This window comes from Mirounga leonina, unplaced genomic scaffold (assembly GCF_011800145.1).
Source record: "Mirounga leonina isolate KUSES-001 unplaced genomic scaffold, KU_Mleo_1.0 Mir_129, whole genome shotgun sequence".
NCBI classification, from domain to species: domain Eukaryota; kingdom Metazoa; phylum Chordata; class Mammalia; order Carnivora; family Phocidae; genus Mirounga; species Mirounga leonina.
This window is the reverse complement of record NW_023270323.1, coordinates 47081736-47095901: the sequence shown is the minus strand read 5'-3', so window position 1 is coordinate 47095901 and position 14166 is coordinate 47081736. Positions and strand designations below refer to the sequence as shown.

The following is a 14166-nucleotide window of genomic DNA, read 5'->3' as shown; positions in this document are numbered from 1 at the left end:
TGATGATGATGATGATGGTGATGGTGGTGATGATGGTTATGGTGGTGGTGATGGTGGTGGCGACGGTGGTGGTGGTGACATCTTTTTACCTTATTTATTATGTTACACTTTTTTTCTCAATATAGTGTTTGAACCATTTCCCCTTTTCTCTTATGTGTATTCTATTTTATTACTATCTGTCCGGATGACACTCAAAATAAATAGAAGATAAAATCACCTAGAAGTAATCATTGTTGTTGATTACTGCTCTGATTTTCAACCTTTTCTAAGGCAATGTACTTATACTTTAGGGTATTACATGAAAAGCTGATACTCTGGAGGAGACAAGCTCTGCCTGAGGAGGGAAGTTGGAGTGGGCAGGGGCTCAGGGAGTTTTTCTGAAAGCAGTTCAAAAACAGATGGACTGGTGCTCTGTTCACTTCTGTGTTGGCATTTCTCTTTTCCTCCGTCTTTTCTGTGTTCTGTCCCTTTCTTCACAAAGGAAATGAACTCTTAAAAGCAAGAGCCCAGACAAGGCTCATGTGCCACCACAGAGCAAGGCTTAATTGTAGGCAAAGCTCATGTGGACACGAAGAGCACCTGTCAAACCATTGCGGTAGCTTCTAGCTGGGGACCATTCTGCTGTGTGGATGTTCATGACCTAGCAGTTATTACATGTTTTGAACATGACCCCTAATCACATGTACCCATGATGAACTTACTGGTAGGGGAGAAGCCACCTCGCTAAAAAAATACCTCCAGTAAAGCTCTGCCCTTTAGCTCCTTTAAGAGCTTTTGCCTATATCCCTACTCATCTCTCCCCTCCCACCCAGTCCAGGATTTTTATATCTAACCCAGCATGCAGTGTTAACTAACAAAGTACCTGGCAAAAAAATAAAGATTAAAAAGATATTTTGTCTTTCCTGTCCACCCGTGCCAGCCTGCTTTTGATATTATGCAGCCAATGCGTGTACGGTCTTTGCTCCTGGAATGACGGTTTTTGTTCTTCATTAAAAAATCACCACGAGGGCACTCTGTTGTTTCTTATTTGGTTGTCAAGGGAGTGTTTTTGTTTTGTTTTGTTTTGTTTTAATTCAAAATGTCTCTTCTTGTGGGATGGGCTTCTCTCCTCATAATTTTTGGCTCCTTTACCATGTTACAGGAAAAGCCCTCGAGAGAATTTCCAGGCTGGGCACTTGTCCCCTTGTTCTCCCACCCCTCCTGGCCAATCACCAAACAGGTACAAGAGGTTAAAAAGCCTTTCTGAGGCTGCTTGGTTTCACCTAGCACCTGCTGAGCATGATTTCAGCCAAATTAGTGCTTGCCAGATGATTCTGAGAGATTTGTTCATCTACCTCTCTTCCTACACACACACACACACACACACACACACACACACACACACACGAGGAAAGAACACATCCCCCATCTGCCTGCAGATTTTCTCAGCCTGTGATAGAAAAAGCCAAGTGTATGATGTTGGCACGGCTGTGACCATGGGGCTTTAATTACATTGTGCAGAACCCAGAATCTAATAATAAAATCCACCAGACAATTGCTAGGCTCCTCAGCCGGCGCCTTTCCCTCCAAGTTCGCCCAGGCCTTCTGGGCAGGGTCTGCTGATGGCTCTTACAGGGAACCAGGCAGGGGCTGGCAATGAAACTTCATCCTTCCCTTTCCCCCACTCAAGCTTTGTTACGATTGCTTCTGGACATTAATCGGGCCCCATGATATTCTTAAAAGCTGCCTGAGTTCCCATTCACTAGAGAGACAAATGTAGTGGGAACTCAGAGGTTTTCTTTGATTTAGAAATTTCATTTTACTACTGGATAAGAGGGAAATCTTAATAAATAGAGTTTGCTTGGAGCAACTCTTCCTCTTTTCTCTTGTCTTCCTTTCTGTTTCTTCAGTTCATCTGTACTCTGTTGGCTTTTGAATAAAATTGCATGTTTTAAAATTTCTTGTGTAATTCCAAGAGCTTTCCAGACAGTAGGCATCACTGTGATCTGATCTCAGTTGTGGGAAAGCTGCCTTAGAGGAGGCCATCTAGTGCTCTCACCCAGTGTCAGTCTTTGGGGTCTGGTTCTAGTCCGGTGGTAGGCCCTGTGGTAGGGGCTGCAGGGGAACAGAGATGGGGGAGATGCAGCCCGTGCCCTTCAGGTGCTTCCAACTTAGAGAGATGGCAAGTGCCCAGATTATGGAACCCCAGAGTGTTTGCACTAGAAGAGGTGGTAGGTAGAGACCATCTAATCCAATTCTCTCATTTTAAAAGTGAAAGGAAAACCCAAAGTGCGTTCCTTACACCCGATCATAGAACTTGGTGACAGAGCAGGGAGTGGGTCCCAAGTCTGCCTGGTACCTACTGGGCTGTATGACAATTGCCTCTATTTTTAAACAACAACAACAACAATTTTTTCTTTTTCTTTTTTTTTTTTAAGATTTTATTTATTTACTTGAGAGAGAGCAAGAGAGAGCACAGAGGGAGAGGGAGAAGCAGACTCCCCGCTGAGCAGGGAGCCCGATGAGGGATTCAATCCCAGGACCCTGGGATCATGACCTGAGCCGAAGGCAGACGCTTAACCAACTGAGCCACCCAGGCGCCCCACAACAATTTTTTCTTAATAAGTAAAAAGAAATGCCCTAGTGGGCCAATGAGCCAATGATAGAAAATCTTAAAGCAACATTGAAACCTTAGTAAAGCTAAATTGGATTATCTTTTAGGACTTAAGAAAACGTTTAAGTACATGGAGTCTTTTCAAGGCATTTAATCACTGTGGTTGAGTAGACACAACATAGACTTCCTATAACAGATAACTGCAACACACAAACACACACACACACCCCAAATTCCATGCCACGACCGAGGCCTATTGTATTTAGTCTAGCAGTTTGCTTGCAACTTGTATCTGATGCTTAATTCCTGCTCATTATCAGTTCAGCAATTGCCATTGCGTTCATGATATAAACATTTTTAAAATCCATCGTTGTGTTTTTGGTTTTTTGCATGAGGCTACATGTTAGTGCGTTTCACCAACTATTCTAAATGGACATTCTGTTACCACGTATATTTTGAAACCCAGGTCCATCAGTGGGAAGAAGCTGTGCTCGTCCTGTGGGCTCCCTCTGGGCAAAGGAGCTGCCATGATCATTGAGACCCTCCACCTCTACTTCCACATCCAGTGCTTTAGGGTACGTACGCACCACTCTCCTCTCCGAGTGATGTCTTCTAGCATCTTCTAGCACCGTTCTGTGCTGGGAAATTCCCTCGCGGAAATCCTGACGGCCTTTACTCGTGAAGGCAGCCCCTCTAGGTTGTACAGAAGTGTTCACAGAGCCCGTCCTTCAGGATGATACTCTCCTCTCACACGTCCCTCTGGGACGTCAGGTTAGAAGAAGCAAAACGGATTTGTGCTGTGTGTCTGGGGTGTAACATCTTTGCTGCTTCTGACACCCTTGTGACTTCACATCAAAGGTTTTTGTCTTTGAATGGAAGATTTTCTGTCAGTTAAGCGGTGAATAGTTAGTTGCCTAACTGCAGGTCTCCAGATGAATATGTGCGTAATCACGGATTGAGTATCACTCCCTCTGGGAAGCTGCCCTGTCCCCCAGACCAAGTCAGTTGCCTTTACAGTCCTTAGAGAGCCTTTCCTGGTCCTTACCGCTCGCTTGTTTCATTGTTTAATTGTCATCTCCTCGAATACACCGTCACCTCCATAAGGGCGGGGGCCATATCTGTCCAGCTCACTGTGATTTCCTCTGAACCTAGCAGAGATGGTGTCAGTCATTTTCGATGAATGAATTGACCAATACACTGAAAATGAGGAGGCCTAGGTCCTAGTCCCACATCTCCTGCTAATAAGGTGTGAACCACTTCTAGCTCATTTATTATAAAATTTACAAGTTGGACTATATCGGCATTTCTTTTTTTTTTTTTTTTCACTCATGGACACAATTCAAGTTAATATCTCATGTTGAAGCTAAACCCTCGAACTCTGAGTAAGAGTCATTTCTTTCTCTTCATCAAGCTAACGTGCTTTCTTTTCCCCTCTCGAATTTTGTTCGGTTTCTTTGTCGGTAGGTTCTTCAGCTATCAAGTAAACTTGCGTGGTTTTAAAATAACTCCCACTTTACCTATAAGCTAAGAGAAAGTGAGTGAAGCCTCAAAATTATTAATGTAATAATGTCAATAATTACTGGAAAGCAAAACTTACCATGGGCAAAACACAATATGGATACTTAATTAGACTCAACTTATCAATATTCTCATTGTGTAAAATAAAGCTAGATAATGCATATGCTAAATTGTCTAGGAGTGTTTTGAGGCTCAAAGAATATACTTATTTATTTATTTATTTATTTATTTTTATCAAAGAATATACTTTTTAAAATGTCCTGGCAATTCCAAGATAATGTGTTCCAACACCACAGTTTATTCTCAGAGAATTTCCCCGAACGTGAAATAGTCCAGATGGCAAAGATTCTTTGCAGTTTCTCCAGGGAGAGAAGACTTGCCTTCTTAGCTATTAAAGCCTTTATTCTCTCTAATGATTCACTTCCTAGAGCTGATCTGACACTTTAAGGCACATCATCTCTTAGATTTATCCCCTACCCTGGAAGTCAATGGAGCTTATAACATAATTTGGATGAAGCCTTCCTCTACCCCCGGGTGACCCCAGAGCATGAATCTGGGGCTGGCCCTCTTCTCCTGAGCTGGGTCCTAACCCTCCCCCACTACCCAAAAGGCTGGCTTCTGAACCAACCTCCATTGCCACCTTCTCTGTTCCAGCCAGTGCCTCCTTCTGCACTCAGGCTGACTTTGCTGCAAGGCGTTCTATTCCCAGTGGGTTTGTACCACTGGGTGTTACTGCTTTCAGTGTGGAAATGTAAGGTGGAATAGCTCTTTCCTAGTAATTCTGATCTGGTAGAACTCGCCAGTAATTCTGGAAAGCATTTAAAGATTATTCATAATCTTTTAATTGATAATCCATTGGCTGTGTGTTTCTTTAAAACCATGAGGACGTCATCTGTTTCAAATGGTTGTTCCATCTTGATTGAGATGTTTCATCTTGATTTGGGATCAACCTGACACCACCTACCAGCTTTACAACACTGGACAAGTCTGTGAGCCTCTGAACCAGTGTCCTTCCCTGTAAAATGCAAGGGGTTGGGATAAAATGCTAAAAGTGTATCATTGCTGTGAGTCAGCTCTTGGTACAACATCTAACATGTAGTAGGTGTTCAGCAAATGTGGAGGTTGTAGAAATGACCATTGCATATTTGTGTGAACCGTAACTAAGCATTATAAAGAAATGATTCCTGTGCCCCTTATAACTTCTGTTCTTTCTGCCCTACAGTGTGGAATTTGTAAAGGACAGCTTGGAGATGCAGTGAGTGGGACGGATGTTAGGATTCGAAATGGTCTTCTAAACTGTAATGACTGCTACATGCGATCCAGAAGTAAGTACCGGGGGGGCAGGGACAGGATACCTTGAGTTGAGTGGGTGTGATTACATGCCTTTTACAGGACCCAGTTTAGAAATTCAACTATTCCTCCTCATTGATTGACACACCTACTCTGAGGGTAAGATTTATTAGAACTTGGGTAAAAGAAACAATAATGACATAACCCCTATTTACCACTTGTTTCTTACTGGAAGTTACTGATACAGTGTGGCCAAATTCTTTTTATCCAGAAAAATTATTTTTTATCCATTAATACACCAGGGAGGTAAAAACTGTAGACCAAGTTCGAGACGTTGCTTGAGATCACATAGAGATTTTGGTGAGATCGAAGGAAGATACAAGGTCTGTGAAACACTGTTCATTTGTGGAGGCATATCTTTAGAAGACCAGCACCACCTGGGATGGTTTAAGTGTGAAGAATGGCTCTCCAGTGTTCATCAAATCAAGCACCATGTCCTCAACATCCATAGGCCCTACAGTCAGGAGTTTCATGACGCGGTCTGGTTTTGTCCCCAACTAACTTGAGAGTTCCTTCAGAGCCAAGATGAGGGGTTCTACTTCTTTGTGAATCCCTGCCCCACACTCCTCCAAAATACCTTAGTACATAAACAGAGCTTAACAAATCTGTGCTGCCCTGAAGCTCCTTTGAGCAGCCTGGGTCTCCTACCATAGAAGGTTCGTGTTAGTTTTGAGGGCACGAGGGGGCGCTGTTGCCCAGTGGCTGTTTAGAAAATCTGCAAATAGCTAGGGGCTCACCTCTGAATCCTCCCTCCATCCTAAGTACAGTCCTTCTGGTGGGGAGATTTCTAGCAAATTCATCAGTTAGAAATTCCTCATTTAAAAACAATGGGAATGAAGAAATGGAGTTTGAAATTCAAGAATCTTTTATTATTTCTCAAAGTAAGTGAAGGAACATCTTTAGTCTTTCTCACATGGGTCTTTAAATCTGCAAGACTGAAGACTTGAAGAGTGAAATTGAAATTAAGTTACTTTATTGCTATAGATTTAGTCAATTCAGAGACGCATATGCCTATTTTAATAAAATAATGGGAAATAAGAATTAGATCAAACCCGGGTGGTTTTGATCTATGACAAACATTTGACTTAAAGTCAAAACAGTTCCAACTTTGAGCTGCTACCCTCAAAACTGAACTATTTATACCACATATTATATATATTATACTGATATTAATTTTATATAATATATAATATTGATATAGTATATAATATTGATATCAACTTTATGCTATGTATTATACATGTAAAATATGATATAAAGAGTAAAAAAAAAGCTAAAATTAGCAACAAATAAAATAGTATACCGTGTATGATCCATAAGTTATATATACATAAGTTATATATAATATATATATACATAAGTTGTATATACATAAGTTACATAATATACGTCTATAATATATATTAATTATATTTATTTAAACTGGATTCTTATTTATTTTTATACATTACAATGGAAAACTAAGCCCTTTTCTCCCAGATTACAAAGTGATTTTAACTCTTATCTTGTACAAATAACACTTTTTCTCAACCTCAGTGAATCAGATGAATGTGAATCATGGAACCAGAAGAGGGCGCTGTTAGGTTGAAGGACTGTAGAGACAGATTTGAAAAGTACTGGAAATCTGAATTTCTTTCATAATTTAAAGTGCTTGAAGGGTATCAGCAGAGAACAAACCTGAACCCACCTCTGGGTGACAGTGATCTGTTTTCATCCAGACTTTTATTTTAATCGAGAGAGTGGGTGATTCGTTGTCATTTCTTTTGGAAACTAGCTTTTTGGATCTAGGCCAGCAATTTTTCTCTTGTGTAAACAAATAAAAAGGGCCTTAACTGCTTTTAATTCCAAATCTAAAGACAAGAACCATGGAATTATAATCATGTGTAAGAGGTTATAAATTATAATAGCCTCATAATATAAAAAACAAAGTGATTTGGAGGTAGACTAAAATGATTTTATTTTATATAAAATATTTTACTAGGTTTTTTTTTTTGGATACTAAGAAGAAAGCAAGAAGGCTTATTACTTCTCTGCTTAGATGACTTCTGTAAACATTCAAAGGAATAAGTCAATATAATTATAAATGGTATAAGGTTAGAAAATTGGGTTGTTTAGAAAGATACCAAGTTAAAAGTGAAAGTCTCCAAAATTAACCACTGTAATCACTTTCTCATTATTTCTTAGAATGTATGTTTGTCTATGTGTACACACACGCGCGTGCACACATATGCATGTGATACAAATCTACCTACCTTCTGTTTTTTATTTCATGAAGGTAATCACATAGTGTTCTGTACTTTTTGTTGCTCTTGTGTTTAACTTAATCATATATTATGGCAATTTTTTCTTTTTTTTTTTTTGGCAATTTTCTCATATAACATATTCTTTATCCTCATTCTTTTGAGTGCCTTTTTAATACCTGAATACAATCCCATTGTGTGGACTTAACATAATTTCAAACTAATTCTCTGTGCATGGGCACTTCGGTTATTTCCAGTGTTTTAATGTTTTTGTAAAGACCCCAGTGAACATCCACGTGCAGATGTCTTCACGAACTGTTGAAAGTATTTCTGTAGGGTAGATTCTGAGCAGTGGGACTGCTGAGTTAACAGTCATGTGCTTTTAAAATTTTCAGACACCTTGTCTAATTATCTTCCAGAAAAATGTACTCTTCCAGTGCATAAGAGAGCCCCTTTCTCTCTCCATGTCCTATGTCAGTTCTCCATAACATCAGACTTCTTAAATTTCCACTATGTTGCGTGGGGAAGGGAAAATCACATTGCTTTGACCTGTAGGTCTTTAAGGGAGTTTGAACATCTTTTCATATGTTTATTGACCATTCTATTTCTTTTTTACTATAAAAAATTTATCTTTCTTCTCTATCCTTTGCCCATGGTTCTATTGATAATTGATTTGTAGGAGTTCTTTGTAAATTAAAGACATTTTCCCTTGATTTTATATTTGCTGCTTATTGCAGTTGTCATTGGTCTTTTTACTTTGTGAGCTTTTTTTCATAGAAAAGAATTTTATGTAAGGTAATTAAACATAACTTTTTTTTTTTCCTTTTTGGATTCTGGATTTTGTGTCCTGCTTAGAAAAACTATTCCAAGGATTTAGCTGAGATTTCTCCTAGAATTGTTCTTTATTTCCTTTTTCACATGTAGCTATGTGATCATCAGAAATATATTTTGGGATGAGAAATGAGATAGATGTCCAGCTTTATTTATTTATTTATTTATTTATTTATTTATTTATTTATTGCCAATTAGCAGTTGTGCAAATATAACTTAAGAATCCCTTTTTTTTTTCATTAATTTGAAATGCCAGCTTTCTCATAAACTAAGTTCCCATAAATATTTGGATCTATTTCTGGATGTTTTATTATGTCATATTAACCTATTTATTCTCTAGTATTGAATAGTTTTAATTATTATAGCTTCTTAATATGTTTAATATTGAGTAATAATGACCACTTTCTTTCCAATTGTTTTTTCCAATGTTTCCTAACTCTTCTCTCATATTTATTTTTCCAGATAAATATTATGTTGGGCTAAACTTTACTTAACACATGACAGGGACAATGACCAGCATATCTGAGAATAGTGTTCATTTCTTTCTTGGTGTCAGAAGAAAAAAATATATAGCTTAAGAGTGAATTAGCGGAGGGGATAATAGTTGGCTCAAGAAGTATAAACACACTTGAATTGGTTGAGTATATCCCAGCTGCAATAAAAAAAAAAGTCAGAATGGAAAGAAATGGCTAAAAAATCATTTTTCTTTCTTTTTTGTTTGATTTTGATCTGAGTTGAGGAGGGGGGATGGGTAGATGGAAGGGATGGTTTACATCACAGGCATTCTAAGTGAAAAAAAAAAATTTCATTGTGTGGAATAACAAAGCCTGAATATATAATCCTATTTTCTTCAAGTAACTAGTCACATTTAAATGAAATTTTTCTCTTGGAGGGGAGAAATAGCACAACAGCATATTAAAATGCAATTCCTGAAAGCAATGTAAACAGTTTTTAAGTTCACATGTAAATGGGCCTGGAAGTGCAAAACCAGTCACCTGCCACCAATCAAGCCGTCCCGTGGCTAACTCATGCCATTTGTGCTTGGATATTGGGTGACTGTGTCTCTGTGTCCATCATTCATTCTGGTGAAATGCATTTAATGCAAAATCCCCAGGGTCTTTTCCAGTGTTGCAACTGCCTCATTACAACTCTAGTGCCTCCAATGGAGGGGAAACTTTGTGAAGGTCTCAGCAGGAAATATGGAACCCAAACCATCCTTCTAGATGGAGTTGCCAGATAACATACAAGATGCCCCATTAAAGTGTTTTTGCCCTATTAAATCTGAATTTCAGATAAACAATGATTTTTTTTTTTTTTTTAAGGAACTGTAGGTCCCAAATATTGCATGGTCAGGATTTACCACAAGTATATCTCAAATATCCCATGGGATATACTTATACTAAAAAAAAAAAAAATTTTTTTTTAAATTTGTTGTTTACCTGAAGCTCAAATTTTGTTGGGTGTTCTGTATTTTTATTTACTGAATCTAGCAATCCTATTTGTATGAGTCCTCCTGTTGCAATGTATTCCTCCTGTTGCAATGTATTTATTCATAGAGAAACCAAAACCTAAAGGACCAGAGAAGAGAGATCATTTTCTTGTTTATTTACCCCCAGAAGGCAAGGTAGAAAATTTAACGAAGATGATTTGGTTTAAGGGTGAAATCCAGAGGATTTCAACCAAACTTGACAGGGCCGATGACTCCCCAGGGCTCCTTGTTACGTTCTGGATGGGACTCAAGAGTGCGTGTCTGACAAGCTTCAGGTGATGCCAACACTGCTCTTCCCTGGGCCACACTTTGAGCAACACGGGGGACAGATTCCCCCTCCGAGGGAGAAGAGATTTGGGCAAAGGTCATTACTGATGCCGGAAATGTGTAAATGCTCTGAGGCAAGAAGTGTTGAGGCCTCTAACCAAATGTTACCCCGTGTTCTTTGTCGCAGGTGCTGGCCAGCCCACAACATTGTGACGTGCTTTTCAAGCTTCCACATCACTCCCCATTTCTTTCTCGAGGGTGTCCCCTGGCGACCGTTTAACCAGATCCCCAGTGCAGGGGCTTCTTGGCATTTATCTAATTTCAGAAAGGCTGTTCTAAAAGATGCTCTCTGTTCTTCTCTAGCGCAGCGTTTGTGTTCTTCCCAGTTTTTCGTTTTGGTTTTGATTTTTGTTACATTTTGGTTTTACATTTGCACAGTCTATACAAAAGAATATGGAAGTGTCGTGATCCCGTAATTCACAAAACGGTCTCAGCGTGAGCCAACAGGCTTATGGTTTCAAATGTGTTCTTCTCTGAGAGTTTGTGAGATGAATGATGCAATAAACCTGTTTCGTTTCAGTAGTTCTAGGAATTAAACACTTCATGTTTACAGAATTGAGCTGCAGAAAGTGCAAGACATGCCAATTTGAGATCTCTCGTCTTCTAACAGAAGCATACGATTCATGCATTTCAGAAACTAAAAATCACACCGTAGAGCTCTGAGCTATAACTTGTTTTTAACGCAGAGACGCTAGTCTGATAATATATACTATAATCCCGAGACATTTGTTACTTACCTTTGGAGGTAGAAGTCCTACCAATAAATTATTGCACCGTTAGTATTAGATTTTGTGTGCTTTGGAAGTTCTGTGATTCATAGAGCTGGCCCATCAAATAAAGCGAACCCTTGCAATATCAGGTAGACTTACACTGTGGGGACGTTGCCCAAGGGTAGGAAGAAACCGTAGGGAGATATTTCAGTCATCGTCTCCAAAGTTATTACCAACATCGGTGAAGAAGTTTAATCTCCAGAAGAGCGGTGGGTCAGTGATAGCCGTGAGGGCTTTGTTGCTTGCTTCTCTTCAGGCTGTAGATTGAATAAGAGACTCCGTATGAGGCCTAGGGAAGCTCTCATCAAGATCAGTCCATCGTGAGGTGTGGCCAGGGCTCACCCTTGCCTGCAAGTTCTCCTTGAGGGCCCGAAGCAGAGGGGTCTGAAGCAAAGCATTAAGACCCTCCTCCTAGAATCCAGTGACATATGTCGTGATGAGCCACCGATGTGCAATCAGCAAGAACCTCCAGCTCCCAGTGTGCCCGGCCCACTGCAGTGGACATCTGCTCTCTCCTATTTTCCTGTATCACCAACACAATTCTGCAGTTCTGGACCTTGCTCATGGAGAAGTTTAGAGTGGAGCTCTTGTGGCTAGCTGGGTTATTGTCTGCCCTGTGTGATGAGTTTCCGCTGGCCAAGAAAGGATTCAAGTTACTAAAAAAGCATCACGTTTTAGATCTCCAGGCTGTTTTCTTTAAGACTGGGGAAAGGGGAACTATTTATTCTGCCTTAAAATGATGGCAAATAAGTGAAGATGACATTTTGTGAATGTAGACTATGGATATACTCCTAATAGGTTAATGTAGTCATAAAAGGAGATCAAGTAGATGTTTTTCTGTTTATGTAAGCAATAATTTTTTTTCTGTGTCTTATCAAGTATGGCTAGCAATTATTTATTTACATGCTAGACTGTTCTCTGCATGCGGGTTCCATGTAAGTGCAGAAATTTCCTCAGCCACTGGAGGTATCTTGACCATTTTGTCATTTGGATGAGCTGTTGTTAAGATTGAAATTTACACATCATTTCATTAAAAAATTGTGCCTTAGAAAATGCGAAGCTGTTGCACATAGTGATGAATTATGGACACAGTACATTGAAGAGAGATGAAATCACTTCCAAGTCACCAAGACTTTTCATGGAGGTGTTTGCTGTTTTACAGGAAAAAAAAATATTAAAGAAAGCAAGAAAAATAGAAAAAAAATTAAAAAGTAAAAAGTTTTGAAAATGTACAGATTAAGTTCAATATTTTGATTAACCACCTGCATGTTTTATTAAATATTTTGATAATGTGATGTTTACACTTTGCATGATATTAGCAGAGTACTTTACCACAAATAATGCACAAAACATGTACAATATGATCATTCATAACCGATTTTTATAGAATACTTTTTACATGTGGAACTCCATCTGTTATGTAAGGATTATATGAATATTGCACATTCTCCTCTGGTTTCACAAACCCATTTATACATATTTCTTAGTGAGACTCATTGTACATGTATTGAAGCCTGAATCGAGTCAAGAAAAATAAAGCCCCATTCTCCAACTGCGAAATGTGCTTTCCCATAATGAACAATAGTCACCAGCACAGAAAAATCTCCAACATTTTCTAAATTCTAATTGCCAACTGTTTCTATTTATATTTGATTTATATTTCATTTGGAGTCTGTTACATGGCAGCTCAGGCAGACTAGATCTTGTTTTTTCCAATGCAGCGTAATGAGTATGATCTATTTCTTTTCAAATAATCTTTGAGATCCCAGGGAAAAAAAATGCGCTGCTCTCTTGAGCTATGATGGAAATGCGTTTGTTTAAAAAACAGATGAGGCAAGTGAGTGATTTATTGCTCCTGAGAAAATATATCTGTTTTTTTTTCCCCTCATACTCCAAAAGCTAGTCCTTTCTCTTTCTTAAGAAAAAATGAGTAACTCTTTGTTTTTCACTAGCAAACTTCCATGTCATTTCTTCATTCTTTCTATGTAGTGTTATTAATGCAATACATATTATAGTTATCTATACACAGTGTAAGACTTAACAAACTGAAATGATCCACCTCATATGTGAGTCCGTCCAAAAGATGTTACTGCTCTGGGTGGGCCAATGTTCTATATGAGTTATACTAACCTTCATTTAAAATATTTATTCTAAAATGCCTCTGAGAAATAGTAAAAAAAAAAAAAAATTAAAAGTTGTCTAAAATGCAACAGCTTTTATAGTAAATGTACATTTATAAATAAAATACTCAAATCAACTTTGTATTCCATTAATTGGGGGGCAGAGGGGTCAGCTTTCTTACTTGGGGAAGAGCAAATCAAGCTCTCTCTCTCATAGCTTTCGGTCTGGGGTTCATAGTCAGATGATGGCAATGAAGCATATTTGCATATGCATCTTGAGGTCATTTTTGAGGTCAACTATTTAAGGCAAATTTTTTTTTTTGAGGTCAGCCATTTAAGGCAAATCAAACTTAGCACTAAGGAATTGCTTCCACTGAAGGATTCAAACTCCTTGAAATGAGACACCCAATCACCAGGAGAGACCCTGCAAATGCCGATGGAAATTAGTTGAAACAACCCAGAGAGAACCAATCTAGTGAAGTCGCTAGATTCGGCCCCTGTCCTTAGTGCTTCTCCAGTGTTTCCTCTCACTGTGTGTATAGTCACTTCACTGAGGGCTTTTTTCTCCACTGTTGAATCAGGAAATTTGCTGCAAAACAGAGGCTTTCTGCTGATGCCGTGAACTTTCCAAAATACACATATATGATGCCTGGCCCTCGGTCCTGGGTTTGCAAGTGGTGGTGGTAATAGCAAGCCAACTCTATGAAAGCTCCCATCGCCCTAAGATGCAATGTTCTAATTGCCACCCCAATTTGTATTCTGGTTCATTTTGCCAAGGGTGGTAGGCAGCTAGTAGTTGCTACTGTTTCCATAGATAAGTGACTTCTTTCCCTTGCCTAAGAGAGTTTGAATAGCTATCAGAGTGGTGGCATATATCCATCGTTACTTATATGAGAGTCCGTTCAACTACAATGCATCAAAACAAAGA

General features: G+C 38.9%; 1 protein-coding gene across 1 annotated transcript in view; it reads left to right on the top strand.

Moving 5' to 3' along the window:
• LIMCH1 (LIM and calponin homology domains 1) overlaps positions 1-13363 on the top strand; it is a 324230-nt gene extending 310867 nt beyond the window's left edge. Inside the window, exons 29-33 of the mRNA XM_035005588.1 lie at positions 1142-1219; positions 3060-3168; positions 5334-5436; positions 10476-11916; positions 11948-13363. Coding sequence (XP_034861479.1) covers positions 1142-1219; positions 3060-3168; positions 5334-5436; positions 10476-10501 — 316 coding nt within the window. The 3' untranslated portion in view covers positions 10502-11916; positions 11948-13363. The remainder of the gene's footprint in view (positions 1-1141; positions 1220-3059; positions 3169-5333; positions 5437-10475; positions 11917-11947) is intronic.
• The last annotated feature ends 803 nt before the right edge of the window (positions 13364-14166 follow it).